At 44.7% G+C, this 18130-nt stretch overlaps 1 protein-coding gene across 1 annotated transcript in view; it reads left to right on the forward strand.

Moving 5' to 3' along the window:
• Window positions 1-18130, forward strand: part of GMPS (guanine monophosphate synthase) — a 77453-nt gene that overhangs the window by 22279 nt on the left and 37044 nt on the right. The window contains exons 4-5 of the mRNA XM_082249324.1: window positions 614-711; window positions 14060-14163. Of these exons, the coding sequence (XP_082105450.1) occupies window positions 614-711; window positions 14060-14163 (202 nt within the window). The remainder of the gene's footprint in view (window positions 1-613; window positions 712-14059; window positions 14164-18130) is intronic.

The following is an 18130-nucleotide window of genomic DNA, read 5'->3' on the forward strand; positions in this document are numbered from 1 at the left end:
CTGTGATGGCACTAGAGTAAGCTTTCCCCGGGCAGCACTCCTGTGAATGGACATTGTCCACATACAAAGGCAATTTCAGAGGTCCCAACTGTTGCTTTTGAATTGCATTTTTAATTAATTTCTTTTAAATCTGTTTATACTACACAAGGAATGGTGATAACTCATTTCATTTATGTGCAAAAGCACTGAGCATCCAACAGGTGTGCAGTTAGTGTCAGAAATCTCATCATTGGCATTCTGTGGAGATGTTAAAGTCCAGTATATCACTCAAAAATTAGATTCAACCTATACCTAAAAATATACGTTTTTATGTGGTACTGATGGGGTGCCATTCCTACAAGCTGGAGAGGATGAAAAGTATTGATGTTACTCTTTATTGTAGGGCTGAGAGCGAAGAGATTTTTTATATTGAATGGTACGGATTTAAAGCTAGCTAGGGTGGAATACTTAAAGCTGCTGAAGGGAATTGGTTGAGTAACACCTCCACTTTAATCCGAAGTCCGTTTTTACATTTGAGCTCTCGCACATTTTTTTGTAGAAGGAAATAAATTGGGTAAAATTGGTAGCGGATTATACGCTGGTACATTTTAACTGCGTAACTATATTATTGCAGATGATGAACAAAGTGTTTGGTGGAACTGTCCATAAGAAAAATGTGAGAGAAGACGGTGTCTTCAGTATCAGCATTGATAATACATGTTCTCTGTTCAGGTAAAGGATTGCCTTGTAGGTATTTATGCTAATATTCAGCTGATGGAAAAACCCATTGGGCGTGAAAATGTAATTTACATGTTTGTTAATATATCCAGCACAAATAAGACTTGTTTGTATTTGCATACCATATCAAAAAATATAATTTTTAATTATTGTAGAAGCATTAAGACATAAGGAAGTTGTAGGTATAGACACAATCTGAATGCCCTCAAATGAAAGGGAGAAAAAGAGCTGCACAGATCGGTTAAAGGAGTTACAGGATGGGGGCTCTGGTACTGATTTATCATTGAGAGAATTGAGGCAATTGGCAAGGTTTACTAGCATGTCTGAATAAAGCAGGACTTCACTCCCTCACTCAACATTGACCATTTTGTAATCGATATGCTGCTAGCATTAGTAAATAGCTATGGAGCTGCTGGACCGGATGACAGGTGACGTAACTTCCGGTGGAGGCGGGCACTTCTGCCAATAGCTGCGACTTCCAGCCGCGGTAATGGAGAGCGGGCCGGACGATGGAATGGTGCAAGCCAGAAGCTGGGGGACAGCTACAGGCATACAGGCGGGACCACTCCAAGGACATGTCGGAGGCACAGGCCTCAGGGACTACTCCTAGTGAAGCTGGCACCAGCCATCCTAAGCTAAGAAAGCCCTGGGGTGGTGTTCCCTTCCCCCACTAGCTCCACGGAGTAGTCCCCCCGAGTGGTCGGAAGGAGGGGGGGGATTTATGGTGGTAATTCTGGGACCCTGGTGGTGGTCGGTACCAAATACACTCCCTATGGGGCATGCTGTGCTTTGTGCTGGGGGCCCAGATAGGTGCTTAGTCAGTGCATTTTTTTTTCCTTTTGCATTCCAGAGTAAGGCCTCAGACAAATCCAAATCACCACATAGCTCCAAGAGAAAATGGCCATCATGCAAGGCTACTATGAGGCAATCCTGGACCAAGACGCTTTGTAAAGAGTGTGTGGAGAGCCTAGTCAGGGAACATTCGGCAGAACAAAGTACTGATCTAGCTGCATCTGTCAAGGAGCTTTCTAGCACCTTAGTCATTTAAGGATTTATTTTCAAATTTCCAGTTTCCTTCGCCCCAGAACTTCCCTCTGGGTGGATGGTGAGTCCACTAGAGCTTCTAGGTACAAATTAACCCTTGAAGAGGTGGAAGATCTTTTGGGAGCTATCCACACCACGTTAGGAATCCAAGAGGAGAAGAAAACGTTGTCTCTTCATGACCAAATGTACCTGGGCTTAGGCAAAGAAGGATGGTCTTCCCGGTATATGAAATCCTGGTGAAAGCGGTAGAAAAGAATGGCAAGATCCTGAGTGGAAGCCTTTCTTTTCCAGAGCCCTGAAAAGGAGATTTTCCTTTTTCCGAAGAGGACGCCTCAGTTTGGAACAAGTCACCAAAGTTGGACGCGGCCTTCTCTCAGGTCTCAAAGCAGAAGGACCTAGCCTTTGAGGATATGGGCTTTCTTCCTGATCCCATGGATAAAAGGATGGATTCTTTCCTTATAAAAGCTTGGGATTCCTTGTTGGGGAATCCTAAACCCGCCATGGCTATGACGGTAGTTACCCGCAATCCAGAGTATTGGCTAACCCAGATTGAAGTGTACATTGAGGCTGGCACCTTGTAGGAGACAATCTTATCTTCCTTCCCCAAGCTTCTACGGGGCGTGGCTTGTATTGTGGACGCTTTGGCTGAATCGGTACACATGTCCGCTAGATCTTCAGCCCTAGCCATTTCGGCAATGAGGGCTCTTTGGCTCAAGACTTGGCAGGGCGATAGCGGGTCCAAGGATAAACTGTGCGGGATTCCCATTACAGGGGACCACTTGTTCGGACCAGGTTTGGAAACTGTCCTACAGCGGACAAGAAAAAATCCTTTCCTGTCAAGCGTGGATGTACTAAACCTTTCAAAAAGAAGTCTTACCCTCAGAGAAACTTTTCTGCCCTGAGGAGGCCAGAGGGGCAGAAGAAATCTTAGGGCCAAAGAGGTGGTGGCACAGGGTGGGGCGCACACCTGGCCTCCCATCTGGTGCAGGGATCCTGGAAGAGCGAGGAATCAAGGCGATCTTCAAATTGGAGAGAACTTAGAGCAGTCGAGCTGGCTCTCGGAGCTTTCTAGACAGAACTACAGTGACGCAATATGCAGGTCTGCTCAGACAATTCCGCAGTGGTTGCTTATGTCAACCAAAAAGGGGGAACAAGGAGCAAGCCTCTGTGATCTCTGGCAAAAAGTATTCTTCAATGGGTCGAAGCCCAAGTGCTCTCCCTGTCGGCGGTTCACCTCAAGTGAGAATTAAACCAATTGGCTAGCTTACTGAGCAGAAAAACCTTATGGGAAGGTGACTAGATCCTGAATCAGGATGTCTTCAGGATTATAACTCCGAGATGGGGAATGCGTGGATCTGTTTGCGTCTCGGCAAAATACAAAATCATGGCTCTTCTCCCTGAACAGGTGGGAAAGGGCTCTTGGAATGGATGCTCTCTCTTATAGTTGGCATTTCCCCAGATGCTATGCCTTTCCCCGGCGGTCCTGCGGAAGTTTCAGGAGGACACTACCCTGATCCTCATAGTACCACACTGGCCCAGGAGACTGTGGTTTTCGGTCCTGAAGGGTTTGGCAGTAGAACCCCCCTGGATTCTACCAGTTTGGGAGGACCTTCTCGTTCAGGGCATAGTTTCCTGTCCCCAGGTGGGGCATTGGAATCTCGCAACCTGGCTTCTGAGGAAGAGTTGTTGAAGAGCAAGGGGTTCTTCGGATCACTTGGTGGCGATGAAAAAGGAAACGTGGGCCATTTACCTTAAGACCTGGAAGTGTTTTAACAGCTTTTGCGCAGGAAGCTCCTTGGATGTAGGTAGCCCAGTGACAGTACTGGAATTTCTACAAAGTGGGGCATATAAAGGGTTCGCTTTTAGCACCCTAAAGAGTCAAATTTTCGCAATAAGTGTTTTTTTTTTTTTTTAAGTATCCTTAGCCAAAAACCCCTGGGTTATTCGTTTCTTGAAGGCCATAAACAGGCAGAGACCAGTGAGCCATCTCGCTTTTCCTATGTGGGATCTATCCGTGGTTCTAAAGGCCCTCTTGGGAGAGCCGTTTGAACGTATTACTGCTTGTACGGCAAAGTTTTTAACCCTCAAGACCGTTTTTTTTTTTTTGGTGGCAAATCACTACCGCAAGAAGGGTTAGTGAACTAGAAGCTCTTTCTATAAGAGCTCAATTTCTACAAGTTTTTTTCGGATCATATTATTTTGAGAACAGATCCGACTTTCTTACCTAAAGTGGTCTCGAAGTTCCACACAGACCAAGAAATAGTTTTGCCACTTTTCTGTTGGGGAATGAACAGGAGCGTAATTTCCATAAGTTAGATGTTAGGTGTGTCCCTTCAGTACATGGATTGTACAAAGGAATTTAGGATATCTGATTACTTCTTTCAATTTGCTGGCTACGCAGGGCACATTGCACTGGCAACTTCTCAGGCAGAAAGAGCCAGTGCTACCCCAGAGCAGAGCTGTCAGGCAGCAACCTGGTCCAGTTTTACAACTTTCACCAAGCACTACAGCCAGGACCTGTTGTCTGCTAAAGATCAGGCTTTTGGGCACAAAGTCCGTCAAGCGGTGGTCCCACCCTAGGGGTAAATACTCGCTTATCCTCTCAAAGGTGGCTGTCCTGAAAAACGATAGGGGAAAAAGTTTATTCTTACGGGTAACGTCTTTTCTAGTAGTCTTTCAGGACAGCACTCTTACCCACCCGAAGCAGGTCTGGACATAAGACGGTCAGAAGATGGAGGTTGGTATGATATGTCTTTGTGTCTCCCAAGCTGGCCAGAGGTACTCTTGGAGAACTGGAGGGCACCGGCTATCAGGAGGCTTAGATCTGTATGGATGGGGCGGTGTTTCCTGAGAAGGGAGGAGCCAGGGTCTCTCAAAGATGGCTGTCCTGGAAGACTACTGGAAAAGACATTACCGGTAAGAGCAACTCTATTTATTTTTTTATATTTCTTCAGTTTGTACCTGGTTTTCATGCCTAGGCAAGTGACATCATACATCCTAGGAGTCTTTGGGAACGTAGGGGTTTACTCAGCTAAGCACACCCTCCTGCCTGCATGGCTGAGCTAAGGGTAAATTGGCTCTTGGAAGTAAATGCGACATGAATCATCTGCCCTTACTCAAGATGGCCATGTTCAGAAATTCTAGTGGGTGTTTTTCAAAGTGAATTCTCAGCAAAATAAAGTATTTTTTTTTTTTCAGATACAGTGTAGTTCCTTTTTAATCACATACCCTGCTGAAGGGTTAACCTGTGCTGTCTGCAATTTAGTACTGGCAGGAGATAATCCCTGGATCAGGACATGCTCATCTCATTTTATTGATCACAGTTTTGTTTATCCATTTGATCTGGCTGCTTGTAATTTCAGTTGCTGATGGTAACACTGCTTGGTAGCAGACTTAAAGATACAGAAGAACAGAAACTGTGCTTATATCAATTTGTATGTTAAAGCCGCTCCATCCTGTGATACTTTGCCTTCACCCTATATGCTTGTAGTCATTGTGGCACAGATGGATTCAATTGATGTCCATGCATATATGAGCTATGCTGTCCATATTGTCTGTAATTTCTGTTTCTTTAGTGTTTGTTCACATTATTATGTCTGGTAACGTGTGGTTTTTTGCACTGGATAAATGCAGGTCACTGCTTGGGAACAATTTTGTTTTCTATGTGCCCTGGTCACCCCACAATGCTAGTGTGATGTGCAGATCAGAGAAAAGCATTTTTCCACAGCGCACTGGATGGCTCGCTGTGTGTCAACATGCTGCAGCTGAACACACCGAACTGCAATGCCAAGACATGAATGAAGTGTCACTATCTGACCCTTCAAAGAAAAAGACAAGTAAGCCGTGTGATGCACTAAAACCTGCATTGCGTCACTCCTTGCTGTAGCTCACACAGACAGCTGCTTGCATGGCAAAAAACTGTGTTTTACCGTGCGTGTCAATGTAAACCAGGCCTCAAACCCATCATCCATTTTACGCCTGATGCCGACAGGGCATTTTAAATCACATCGGACTTTTTATTTTTTTATTTACAGCTTCAAAACTTCCCCTCCATGTTATTCTGTGTGTCCACATGTAGGCTTTAAGGAGCTTTTAGTGGCATAGGCGTTTAGAAGCTGTAAAAAACCCAGGGCCAAGCATGTTCTGGAGCAGCAGCATTTTAGCAGGAAAAAACACTGACCGCTCCTAAATGCTGCTAAACTCTGTGTCCATTGCTCAGCAGGTTTTCATTTTACTTAATTATGCGGAGGCCACCAGCGTCCTTAACAACCAGTGATTAGCTGGTTGTTAAGGAGTGGGCTGGGAAGCCGACCGCTGCGTCCTTAACAGATGAGTCCTCAGCTGTCAGCTGGCTTTCCTGCTAACAGCTGAATGGAGAAAAAAAAAAAGACCATTGCTGGCAATACAAAAATGTGAAAAAAGTAACATGGTATATAATAGGACCCATGAATTCCAACCTATTGAATTACCATTTACACTTTTGCTAGTACAGTAAAACCTTGGATTGCGAGCATAATTCGTTCTGGAAACATGCTTGTAATCCAAAGCACTCTTATATCAAAGCGAATTTCCCCATAAGAAACAATGGAAACTCAGATGATTCGTTCCACAACCATTTATTCATAAGTCTTTCAGTTTATAGTCTATATACAAAGATTATTATATTAATGTGATAGGTTGTGTCATCATAAAATGTCCATCCACAAATGGCGCCTCCACAAGGGGATTAGAAGCAAAATCCAGCAGGAGCTACAGAGTATAAAAGAGAAGAGAGGCGCCTCTAAGTGTAGCAATATGGGGACATTTAATGAAGGTACAACATTTAGCAACTCGCATGGTTTGATGATTAAAGAGGCACATCTAAGTATGCAGGTATCCGGGGTAAAGCTGTCCACATAGGCCATCTTCTGAACCACTGGCTCTCACCGATGTCAGTCTGCAATCGTGATTGGGAAGACTACCCTGCAGTAGAGTGATCTGAAAGCGAGACTTTGAATCCCTCGTGGATCGCAGCGCGGAAGGGTGTGATGAAGATGGCAGTGAGGAGGACGGTCTATGTGGACAGCTTTACCCCGGATGCCTGCATACTTATATGTGCCTGTTTTAATCACCAACCATGTGAGTTGCTAAATACTGTACCTTCATTAAATGTACCCATATTGCTATACTTGGAGGCACCTCTCTTCTCTTTTATACCCAGTTGTGACTTGACACTACTTGTATATCAAGTCAAAATTTAATTTAAAAATTTGCTTGTCTTGCAAAGCGCTCTTAAACCAAGTTACTCTCAAACCAAGGTTTTACTGTATTTGTCCCACTGGAGCTTTTGTGACTTAAGCATTTCAACATTTTAAAGCGGGACTACACTGCATCTGAGCACCACAAGCCAAAAACGCTATTTAATTCATTTTTAGTATTAAAAGCAAACTCCCCCATCCATGTCTCCATGCTTTATTTTGCAGAGAAATAACTTTAAAAAAACACCCCTAACATTTCTGGCCATGATCATCTTGAGTAAGGGAAGATGATTTATGTAGCATTTACTTCCTGGAATCCATCTGCCCTTAGCTCGGGCATGCGGAAAAATGTGTGTGCTTAGCTGAGAAATTCCTTCCCTTCTCTTCTCCTGAAGGCTACTGGGATGTATGTCATCATTTGCCTAGGCATGGAAAGCAGGAAGTAATTGAAACAAATGTAAAAAATAAAATGTTGATTGAGAGAGTGAAGTTCCACTTTTAAATTTTATTCTGTCTGGGGAAAAAATAGTTGCAATATTCTGCCTGTCGTCTGCCATTCATTCTTCTGCTGCTAGAAGTGAAAGACCGAAACCAGTCGCCTTTGACCAAAACAATTGGATACCTAGATAACTACCTCATTATTATTCATTCCAAATTATATGAATTTAATTACTTACCATTCCTGAACTCTACAGTGCGTAGACTACAGGCCTGGTCAGCTAAGAATCACTCTTGGATAGGTAGAATCGAAATTTTATAAAAATGGATGTCTACTGCCTTGTTTTCTTTATCTTTACCAAACCCTCCTCATTTCTCTTTCGTTCATTGACGGGCACAGCGCTCCACAAACCATAACTAGTGGGTTATACTGCCTCCTCTAGGAGTAGGACTAGGCAGAACAAAGAACACCTTGCTACGCCCATGGGCTGTCCTCAGCTGGTATATAACCCCTCTCTGCTCTAGGTAATCAGTTTTAAGGACATCTGGGATCTCTGGTCCTAGCAATTTTCTCCATCCTTACATCTTTTTTGTTTTCTCACTGAGCTGGTCTTCCCCCACTGCCATCCCCCCCTGTCTAGAGCTAGAGTCTGGTGAGGGTCCCAGGGCAGAGAATGCAGCAGAGACCCCTGGGGTCTCCCTTGGTATCCCCACTCTGTAGGGGTCTTGGGATAGTTTGTCCCCCACCCTGGTAGTCTAGAGGGGTCCCAGTGTATGAAACCCCTAGGTGCATGCCCTGCTGATTGCAGTGTGGGTATAGTTCAGGGGGTCCCAGTGCAGAGGCTGGTGCAGAGTGCACAGCAGTCTCTCCCCTAAATGTGTGTCCTACCTTCAGGGGGGCCACCTTGCAGAGGGTTCAGGAAAGATCCTGGCAGCATGCTTCAGTGTTTCTAGCTGAATGTGGCCATTTTCCCGTAGTCTGGCTGGTCTTCAGTTGGTGACCATCTTTGTGTAGCCGGATAATGTCATGGGGGCCATTTTCCCTTTGTCTGGGAGATTCTGGAGACCACTGAAGCCTCGTGGGGATGCCGAAGCTCCTTCTCTTCCTCCTTAGTTTCCTCTTCCTTTGTCCGGGACATATGAACAGGGATAGCGTCCATGATGGTGCTGTGTTCAAACAAATTCTCTGCGCTCCTCCAGTCGGTAGGGTGAGTCTTTGGGGGGTCTATGTTATCTTTGATGTTCTCTTTCTCTCTGCTGATAGGTACCCTTTGCCTTGAGGGGATCCTTTAGTGGTGCCAAAAGATTGTTTTTGTACTGCAAGGTCTTACTTTCGTTCTGGAGCCTTAGGGTCACATCTCCCCCATTGACCTCCTCATGGAGTTGGCAGGTCCCTCGGAACCCCAGCTTCCCATGGTTGCACTGACGGCGGTTCTGCAGTTCTTAGTGTCCCGGGTGGAAGTGATGTGTGGGCAAAGGCTCAGGAGGAAGCATCCCCCGCCTTTCCCTGTTCAGGCTGTCTCATCTGATTCTGAGCCTGATGCCGCAGTGGACGCAGCCCGTCCAGGGGGATTTAATATCACACCCCCTTATCCATCCGATTAGGATGATTCCTCCATGGTCGCAGCTGCGAATTAAAAAGCGTTTGTAGATTCATTTATCACTGCAGCGCGTGAGACACGTGGCTGTGTCGTTTGGTACGCACAAATCGCATCGTACTCCAAAGGAGTTTCCTTATGTGCCTTATTTTGACAGGTTTACCTGTAAGGAATTGGAACAACTAAAATTACCCTTTGTGGTTCCCAAATGTTTTGCTGTAAGTTACCCTTTTGAGGAGTCCCTTTTTTAAAAGATTGGGCTGATCCACCAGTGGTGAACCCTCCTGTTTCCAATAAAGCAACCATGTTCCCTGTCCAGGAACCCCCGTCCTTTAAGGACCCGGCTGACAAGAAAGCGAAGGCTGTGGCACGCAGCATGTTTACTATGGCTAGTTTGGCATTGCGGCCAGTCTTTGCCTTAGCCCTAGTGCTTTTGTGCCAGGGCCTGGGGGTTGAGCAGGTTTCGCTGCTTATGTTGTTTTAGTAGGCCAGTTGGTCCATGGGCTGCAGTTTGTAATGCAGCTTTGGATACAGCTCCTGTGCTGTCCAAACTTTCTTTTTCAGCGGTGGTGGTTAGGCGTGTGCTGTGGCTTAAGTATTGGTCCGCTGACCAAGCCTCCAAGAAAGCTCTCATTGATTAGCCCTTTCAAGGAGATTGCTTGTTTGGGGCTACCCTAGATGACATCATTAAGGGTATCATGGAAGGGAAAAGTACCTTCCTGCCACAGTCAAAGAAAGGGAAGGCGCCTCGCTGCAGACGGGGGCCCTCCTTCTCAGCCCATAAATTCTTATGTGCTTCTAGGACAGAGAATAATTAAAATGGATCTTTTAAATCTTCCATGGGAGGTTCCAAACATCCTTGGTCTGGTAAGCCTAGAGCTAGCTTCCCTGGACCAGCAGACAAGACTTCTTCAGCATGAAGGTCTGCTCTCACCCATTATTCTGGTTGGGGGGACATATTCGCTGGTTTCCGGCCCCGTGGACTTTTTTTTAGTAAGTGTCAATGAGATCTGCAAAATGTTTCTTTTGGGGGTACTCAAAAAGGGGGACAAAGCTTGTCCTTTTCAGGTTTTTAGGTCCTGAGTCTCCTTGTGCGGATTTAATTTCTGCAAAGGTTCAGGTGATGTCTGGACTACCTAAGGTCCCCTCTATCTCTGTCCAGGGAATTGATTTACCTAGGTCTGATTCTATTTCTGACCAGGGTGGTCCTTTCTCTGCACAAACTTCAGGGACCACAGGCCGTGATTCACCGGCTGCTGTCACACGGATAGTTCTCTCTCCCATTTTGCATACCAGTTCTGAGTCTGCTGGTATCCATCTTCAAGATAGTTCTGTTTGCACAGTCTTACATGCAACTCCTTTAGCAGGTTCTGCTCCACAGAAGGATACCGAAATTTGTGACAAGGTCATGGGGTTCTCTGATCCCCTCTGAGGGCTACGGTAAGGCCAGTATCATCCTTGGCTAAGGCTGCTTCTGCAGTTCCTGCGAGGAATCAAGAGCGAGGATTGTCCAATCATCCTGGTGGCTGTAAACGTCCCTTGGGGGCTTCCTCCCAGGGAAGACGTGTTGTCCCAAGGGCTGATCTACCATCCTGCTTTACAGTTGCTGGTTTTAATGGCTTCGCTATTGAAAGCCAGGTACTGAGGGATAGTTCTGTCCCGATCAGTGATCCCTACTATGGTGAAGACAATGAAGTTGTCTTCCAGCGAGATATACTATCGTACGTAGAAAGCGTACATTTCTTGGTGTGAGACCATTGGCGCTCATCCTCGATCCTTTTCTGTGGCTCGGATCTTAATCTTTCTTCAACAGGCATTGTTCAGAAGTTGGCCTTGAGTACCATCAAGGGCCAGGTGTCTGCCTTGGGAATCTTTTTTCAGTGACTCCTAGACACGCACTCTTTAGTTCGTACCTTCATTCAGGGGTTCGACATGTGACTCCACCTGTACAGTCTCTTTTGACGCCATGGAACTAAAATTTAGTGCTTTCGGGTTCTCCAGAAACCTCCATTTGAAAATATTCCTGAGATTCCCTTGCCTACGTTATCCCAGAAGGTGACATTCTTGGTGGCTATTACCTCAGCCTGCAGGGTATCAGAATTGTCGGCATTATCCTGTCGCGGTCCCTATTTAGTGCTCCATAGGGATAAAGTGGTTCTTCGTCACTGTTCATCATTCTTGCCCAAAGTTGTCTCTGGCTTCCATTTGAATGAATGAGGACATTGTCTTTCTTTCCTTTTGCCCCAAGCCGACTCATCCCTAGGAGTTTGCTTTGCATGCCTTGGATGTGGTTTGTGCGATTTGGGTGTATCTGGCAGCTACTGAGCCTTTTTGGAGGTCAGACTCGCTATTTGTTACAGACGGACCAAGAAAAGGGCTGGCTGCTTCTTCGGCTACCATCTCCAGATGGATCAGACGGTGACTCGGGCCTATTCTATTAAAGGTCAGATTCCACCTTTCCATGTCACGGCGCATTCTACTCGGGCGCTGAGTACTTCTTGGGCTATGATTTATGGAGTGCTGTGTCTGACGATGAACTCAGAAAAATAGATTTTATGGTAAGTACAAAAATCCAATTTTTCCTACAGAAATCTTTTTTCTGGTCATTACACACAGCATTATCGCAATATCTTTGGGCAAATTAGTTGTCTCGTATATGCTATGGAGTTCTGGTTAAGCGTAAATTTTAGGGAGGGACAGGGTTGCCACAGATGGATTTTTATTATGTGACTTATATACTGACCCGGTTATTACATTTTCTCCACTCTAAACTCAAACAATGAGTCTCCATAGAGCAAAACATGGTTGAATCTACCATTAAACAATAAGGTGTGACCACCCTCCTCCTGCGCTTGGTATCCAGGCCCCTCGACCACACTCCTTCCGGGACTCACAACTGGCTTCTTAGATGGCTTAGGTCTTGCTGCCCATAACGGACTGGGGTAGTCCACCGGTACTGAAAGCAAAGAAACAAAAAAGGGCGCACAGACCTAGCGCATTATCCTCAATAGAAGGCTTTATTAAAGTAACATTAAAAAATGGCTACTCACAGACGTAGATAAAATAAATCATATCAAGCTCAATTGCTCAAACGTCCGGGTGTAGTCCATACAATCGTTCATAACTGATGAGTTGGCGGCTGACGCGTTTCGAGGCCCAGCCTCTTCCTCAGAGCCACCTGGCCTTCCTGGTGGCTCTGAGGAAGAGGCTGGGCCTCGAAACGCGTCAGCCGTCAACTCATCAGTTATGAACGATTGTATGGACTACACCCGGACGTTTGAGCAATTGAGCTTGATATGATTTATTTTATCTACGTCTGTGAGTAGCCATTTTTTAATGTTACTTTAATAAAGCCTTCTATTGAGGATAATGCGCTAGGTCTGTGCGCCCTTTTTTGTTTCTTTGCTTTTGAATCTACCATTGACCTCCCTTCCATGGGTGTATGTATAACCACCAAGACAGTCGCTCCCATACTTGACCCAAGCTTTTTTGATATGGCGGTGGGGAGATGGGGAATCTCTTCCGTGCCAGGCCCTTTTAAAACCGATAGTGGGCAATCCGAGCTTCCCCGCTGGGCTCTCCTCCCTGGGTTTTTTTGCACTGGCGAATGGGGCTGCCCTCAATACAACAAGCGTACAATGCTGCTGGACTTTTTCCACTAGCTGAACTTACAGCAGGGGAACTCAATAGCCCAGTCAATTGGCTCTACTATTTTCAACTTAAACATTTCTTTGGTCAGCTCACCAAACAAGGTCTATGTTCTCGAGACACAGCTCTTATAGAGACTGTGTTTTCTGAAGAAGGATTGTACCTGAGCAATATCTACTATCTATGACACTTGTTCAAAATGCCTTCTCTCACAATCCCTTGTATATCGGAGATTGGGAGCGAGAATTAGGCCACCCACTTTCATCAGAGGATTGGGAAAAATCTTTTTATTTATAAATTATTGAAACATCTCAGTTCAGACACGAGAGAAACTGTAAAATCTTATCTAGGTGGTATTGATGCCCTGACCAAATACAAATGTTCTATAATTATTCATCTAGTTGCTGGCACTGTGGCAAGGAACTTGGCACAATGTTGAATCTGTGGTGGTCATGTCTGTACTTGAGACCATACTGGAAGGCTGTATTTCTACTTGCAGCACATATTACAGGCAATAAGCTACCTGAACTATCAGAATTGGCCTTACTTTCTATCTTTCCAGGATCACCACAGATGGCTAAATAGGGTCTAACATGCTTTACCTTTGCCGCAGCCAGTGCTATTATATCCAGACGTTTATAATTCTAGTGTCATTCCCAGTATTAAATAATGGGTGTCTGAACTAAAATATGTTATGCTTATAGAGGAATTCTCCGCGAGCCTACAGAAGAAATACCCAAAACTCATGGCTAAATGGGGGCTTGGAAAGACTTTGCACCTTGGATATCTTGAGACAGTACCTGTGATCTAGTTTCTCTTACATCTGAATATAGGAAACTGTGAAGGAAGGCCATCCCTTTTTTCTTCTTTTTTCCACTCTTCTTTTTTTTTTTCCTCCTATTTTCTCTTTTTTGATCTTTGCTATTTATTTAATGGTTCATAGTATGGTGGGGATGCAAAGTTCTATGCAAGAAATATAAAATTGAATGACAAACAGGCTCAAATTAATTTGTGTTTTCTTATGAAGCCAAAAAGGAATATTTGATGTTAGATTTCCTAAAAAAAAAAAAAATAGTTCAATAAAGCTTTCAAAACCAAAAAAAGAGAACCTGTAGGTTATCATGGCTGGACCACAGCTGAGCATCTTATAGTGATGGTCTTAAAACCATAAAACAGTTTTTAAGGGGTATAAGTAGCACAGCCCTCTCATTCAAGGTGTTAACTTAGCAAACATTAAAGGCCTCTCTGATATTCCCAGCTGTGAAGAAGTGTGTGTAAATTGTACTAAAGCCTGAGCTTCTCATGTTTATGCAAAACTGAATCTGTTTTCCTTTTGTATTGGTTTTGCTTCCTCAATGGTTTAACTTGTGTTTTCAGGGGACTGCAAAAAGAGGAGGTTGTGCTGTTGACACACGGTGACAGCGTAGACAAGGTAGCCGATGGGTTTAAAGTTGTGGCTCGCTCTGGAAACATAGTTGCAGGTATGCATCTTAAATATCTACTTGCAGTCCTATGACTGTCTGGTATCCTTAATATGACCCTGACAGATAACTATAAATAGATTAATCTCGGTCACTTCTCTCTACACTATAACCCTGCCTCCATCATAAGGGGTAGCTTGTCATTTATGTGATCAGATAATATGTGATATTACATTTTGATATATAAGAATTTTTATTAAGGCTATGACCGCATCTAAAAATTGAATGTGTATTTATTATTGAATGAGTAAAAAAAAAACCCTGTGGTAAATAAGTAATTTAAAATAAGAAAACGAGCCAAGATGATAGCTATTGGAGAGTGTTTGATGGCCAGTTCACACCATAGAAATCCAGTCTGGATGCGTGCCAGATGCTTTTCTGTATGTGTGTTTGACAGGTTTTTGATGCGTTTAAGTGCGTTTTTGATACAGTCCAGTGCATTTTTGCCTTTTTTTTTTTTTTCCTTAACCTTAAATAAGGACATGTGGGTTCCAGTGCATTTTTTATGTGTTTTACTGCATTCCAGTGCAGAAAAAATGCAGCATGTTCTACTTTGTTTTTTTTTCTGAAACTGACCGCACTAGTGTGAACTATGCCATTGGAAACCATATCACCTACTTTTCATACATTTTTGATTCAGGAAAAAAAAACGCACTGAACTGCATGTGGTGTGAACTGGCCCTGAATTGTATCATCTTTCTTGTCCATTGAGGGAAACAGGTTAAACTGTTGCCTATGGGAGCTTCAGACACTGGCAATCAAAAAGCCAGCCCCTGTACAACCTCTACTCTTCCCAGCATGCCCCAGTTTTTTTGCTAATGAGGTTGGCTGTGCTATATAAAAAAAAAAAAAGTGTTTTTTTTTTTTTTTGGTCTAGTCTTCTAACTTCCTAACATTTTTTTTTTGGTGACTTCAAACAAGCTGGCGCAAGTGCTTTTAAAGTCGGTGATTAGATCAAGATTCTTGTTACTACATTGTTGCTCAAATTGGTTTCTACATAACAGCCATCTGGATCAGCTGCTCCTCAGCCCAAACTTTGGGGACTATATCCTGACCCCACTGGACTGGACATGGCAAAGTTGGCCTGGAATGGGACCTTTGGGCACTGGGCTCTACATTGTGACACTTTTTTTTCCTGACTTTGTACTGTTTGCTGCAGACCATTTTCCATTTCGCGAGTAAGCCCGGTCGGGTTAACGCACCAGGAGCTACCTCAATATTTTCCACTGCTGCCGGTTTACCACAGTAAGGCTGAGGGATAAAGCAATAATGCCTTCTGTTGGGTGGCCCTCTTCATGTTCTCTCTCCCACCATTCAGCCTGGACCAAGCATCATCCTACTGCTGCTCTTGCTCTTGAAGCACCACATGGATCTTTGGTCTGATTCCACTGCCCACCTATGGTGTTTTGGTCACTTGTGGCCACCTGAAACCCTCATCAGCACTAGCTGTCTGGGTTTTTAAGTATCTGAGGCCTTTCCTGGTTTTTGGTTTAGTTGCATTACTGCTGAGCGGATGTAACATGTCTTTAGACACAGAGAACAGTCCTGCTGTCACAAGTAACCTCTAGTTATACTTCGCAAGTGGTTATTGGGATGTTTACCTGGTATTTGAATAAGAAATATATGCTCATAATCCTGAACCTAGAACCCCTATTGTTAGACTCCAACAGGGATGATCCTATAACTCGACTCTGTTGGGTGTGACCAAGGCCCTCCCCCATCTGCAGATGGACCTCAGCGTCTACTTTTGGATTTTGTCTGCCTCTGCACAGATTCTTCCCACAGAAGTTTTAAGCATCCTCCAGTGCCATCCCCTGCAGTCTCTGGTTGTGACCATCCTGAGCCTTCTACTAACCCTGAACCTGTGGATTTCTGATTCAGATTGCTAGCGATCTACCTCTGGTGAGGCTGTGTTTGACTCATCAGTCTTCTAAAGTAGAACCCAGAATATACAAGAGGTTGTTTTAAACCTTATAGATGCAGTGTGCACTATCCTTCACCTGGAGGATCAGCCTGTTTACTCACGTCTTCGATCTTTTGGGGCTCTAACAACTGCAAAGACTTTACATTACATTCACTTCTTGACTCCTTCCAAAAGTGCCCTGGCGGCCAGAGAAGTGGCTAGCATTCTAAGGTGGGCAGAACGCTTTGTTCCAGCTCTCTGCTGTGTACATTCCAAGGGTGAAAAATTGGCAGACGGACTACCTCAGTCAGCAGGCGCTGGATCCGAGTGAATGGTCTCTATCCAGAGGTCTTTCATCAACTGTGTCTCCAGTGGGGGACTCCTGATGTGGACATGTTGGCCTCTCGTCTCAACAACACGGTTCATAGGTTTGTGGCAAGGTCTTGGGATCCTCTGGCCGATGCCCTGGACGCTCTGGTGGCACCTTGGGGTTGATATTGTCTAATGTATGCCTTTCCTCCATTACAACTTCTGCCGAGACTTCTGCACAGAATTGAGGCAGAAGGGATTCCAGTCATTCTGGTGGCTCCAGGCTGACCTCGCAGGTCTTGATACCCGATGCCCCTTGGAGACTCCCTCTCAGAAAAGATCTTTTGTCTCAAGGACTCTTTCATCCTGCTTTACGGTCGCTGGCTTAACGGCCTGGCTATTGAAAGCCAGGTACTGAGGGACAGAGGGTTGTCGGATTCGGTAATTCCTACACTGTTGAAAGCTAGGAAATCTACTTTTAGGAAGATTTATCATCATTAAATTACTTTGTGTGAGTCTTGGGGGGGGGGGGGTTCCCCGTGTTCCCCGTGTTCCCCGTTCCCCCCTGTTCCTTTTCAGTGTTCCGTCTGCTGGAGTTTCCACAAAGAGAAGTTGATCAGCGTTTGGTCCTGGGCACCATCAAAGGCTTTTTTTGTTGCTATTACTTCTACACACAGGATGTCCGAGTTGGCTGTATTGTCCTGTCAGTCACCCTACCTGGTAATTCACAGGGCCAAAGTGGTGCTACGTCCCTGAAAGTCATTCCTTCCTAAGGTGTACTCCGGTTTCCACTTAAATGAAGACGTGTTGCCTTCCTTGTGCCCTAAGCCTTGCATTCCCTGGATGTGATTTGGGCAATTGGGGTGTACCTAGCGGCGACTACTTCGATTTAAAAATCGGATTTCTTGTATGTGTTTACAAATGGCTCTCGTAAGGGGGAGGCTGCATCTGCTGCGACTATTTCCAGATGGATCAGGCAGACGGTGGTGCAGGCCTATTTCATCAAGGATCAGGTTCCTCCTTTGCCTGTTAAGACGCATTCTACGAGGGCGCTTAGTGCCTCCTGGGCCTTCCGTCATCAGTGGTCTAGGTTTGCAAGGCGGCCACCTGGTTGTCTGTGTACACATTCACAAAGTTTTGCAAAGTGTATGTACTCGTATTTGCGGATGCTTCTTTGACCGCAAAGTTTTACAGGCTGCTGTTGCAGAGGCTCCTGAATATTGTGGGTCTATTTTTCTTTGGTAGTTGAGCTCCTAGTTAACCTGGTTGGCTACATGTAGCCCTTTTGGGAAATATGTTTATTGCTGTGTTTTTTTTTTTCTCTCACCTCTCATGTTGACAAGTCTTGTCGTCCCAACGGTCAAAGATGATATGGAGCTGTGTCCGTCAATGAACGAAAGAGAAAACTGGATTTTTGTCCCAACTGTAAAATCCTTTTCTCTGATGTTTGACAAACTCTACACCCACTTCTCTGTTGAGTTGGGTTATGTATTCTGACACTGCTTGTTACAAAACTGAAGTCCTATAGCAGGAAGTGAGGGTATACCCCCTAGGACGGCCCTATGGGCGTAGTCAATTTTTTTCCGCCTATAGTCTTACTCCTATGGAGAGCAGTATAACTGAAGGGTAAAAGAAGATATGGAGTTGTGTCCATCACTGAACATCAGAGAAATGGATTTTATGGTAAGACAAAAATCCAGGTATTTTTACTCCCCCCATATCCTTAAAAGATTGCAGATGGTTTTTCAATTTAGT

Source organism: Pelophylax lessonae (genome assembly GCF_965119305.1).
Source record: "Pelophylax lessonae genome assembly, chromosome: 3".
Taxonomy (NCBI): domain Eukaryota; kingdom Metazoa; phylum Chordata; class Amphibia; order Anura; family Ranidae; genus Pelophylax; species Pelophylax lessonae.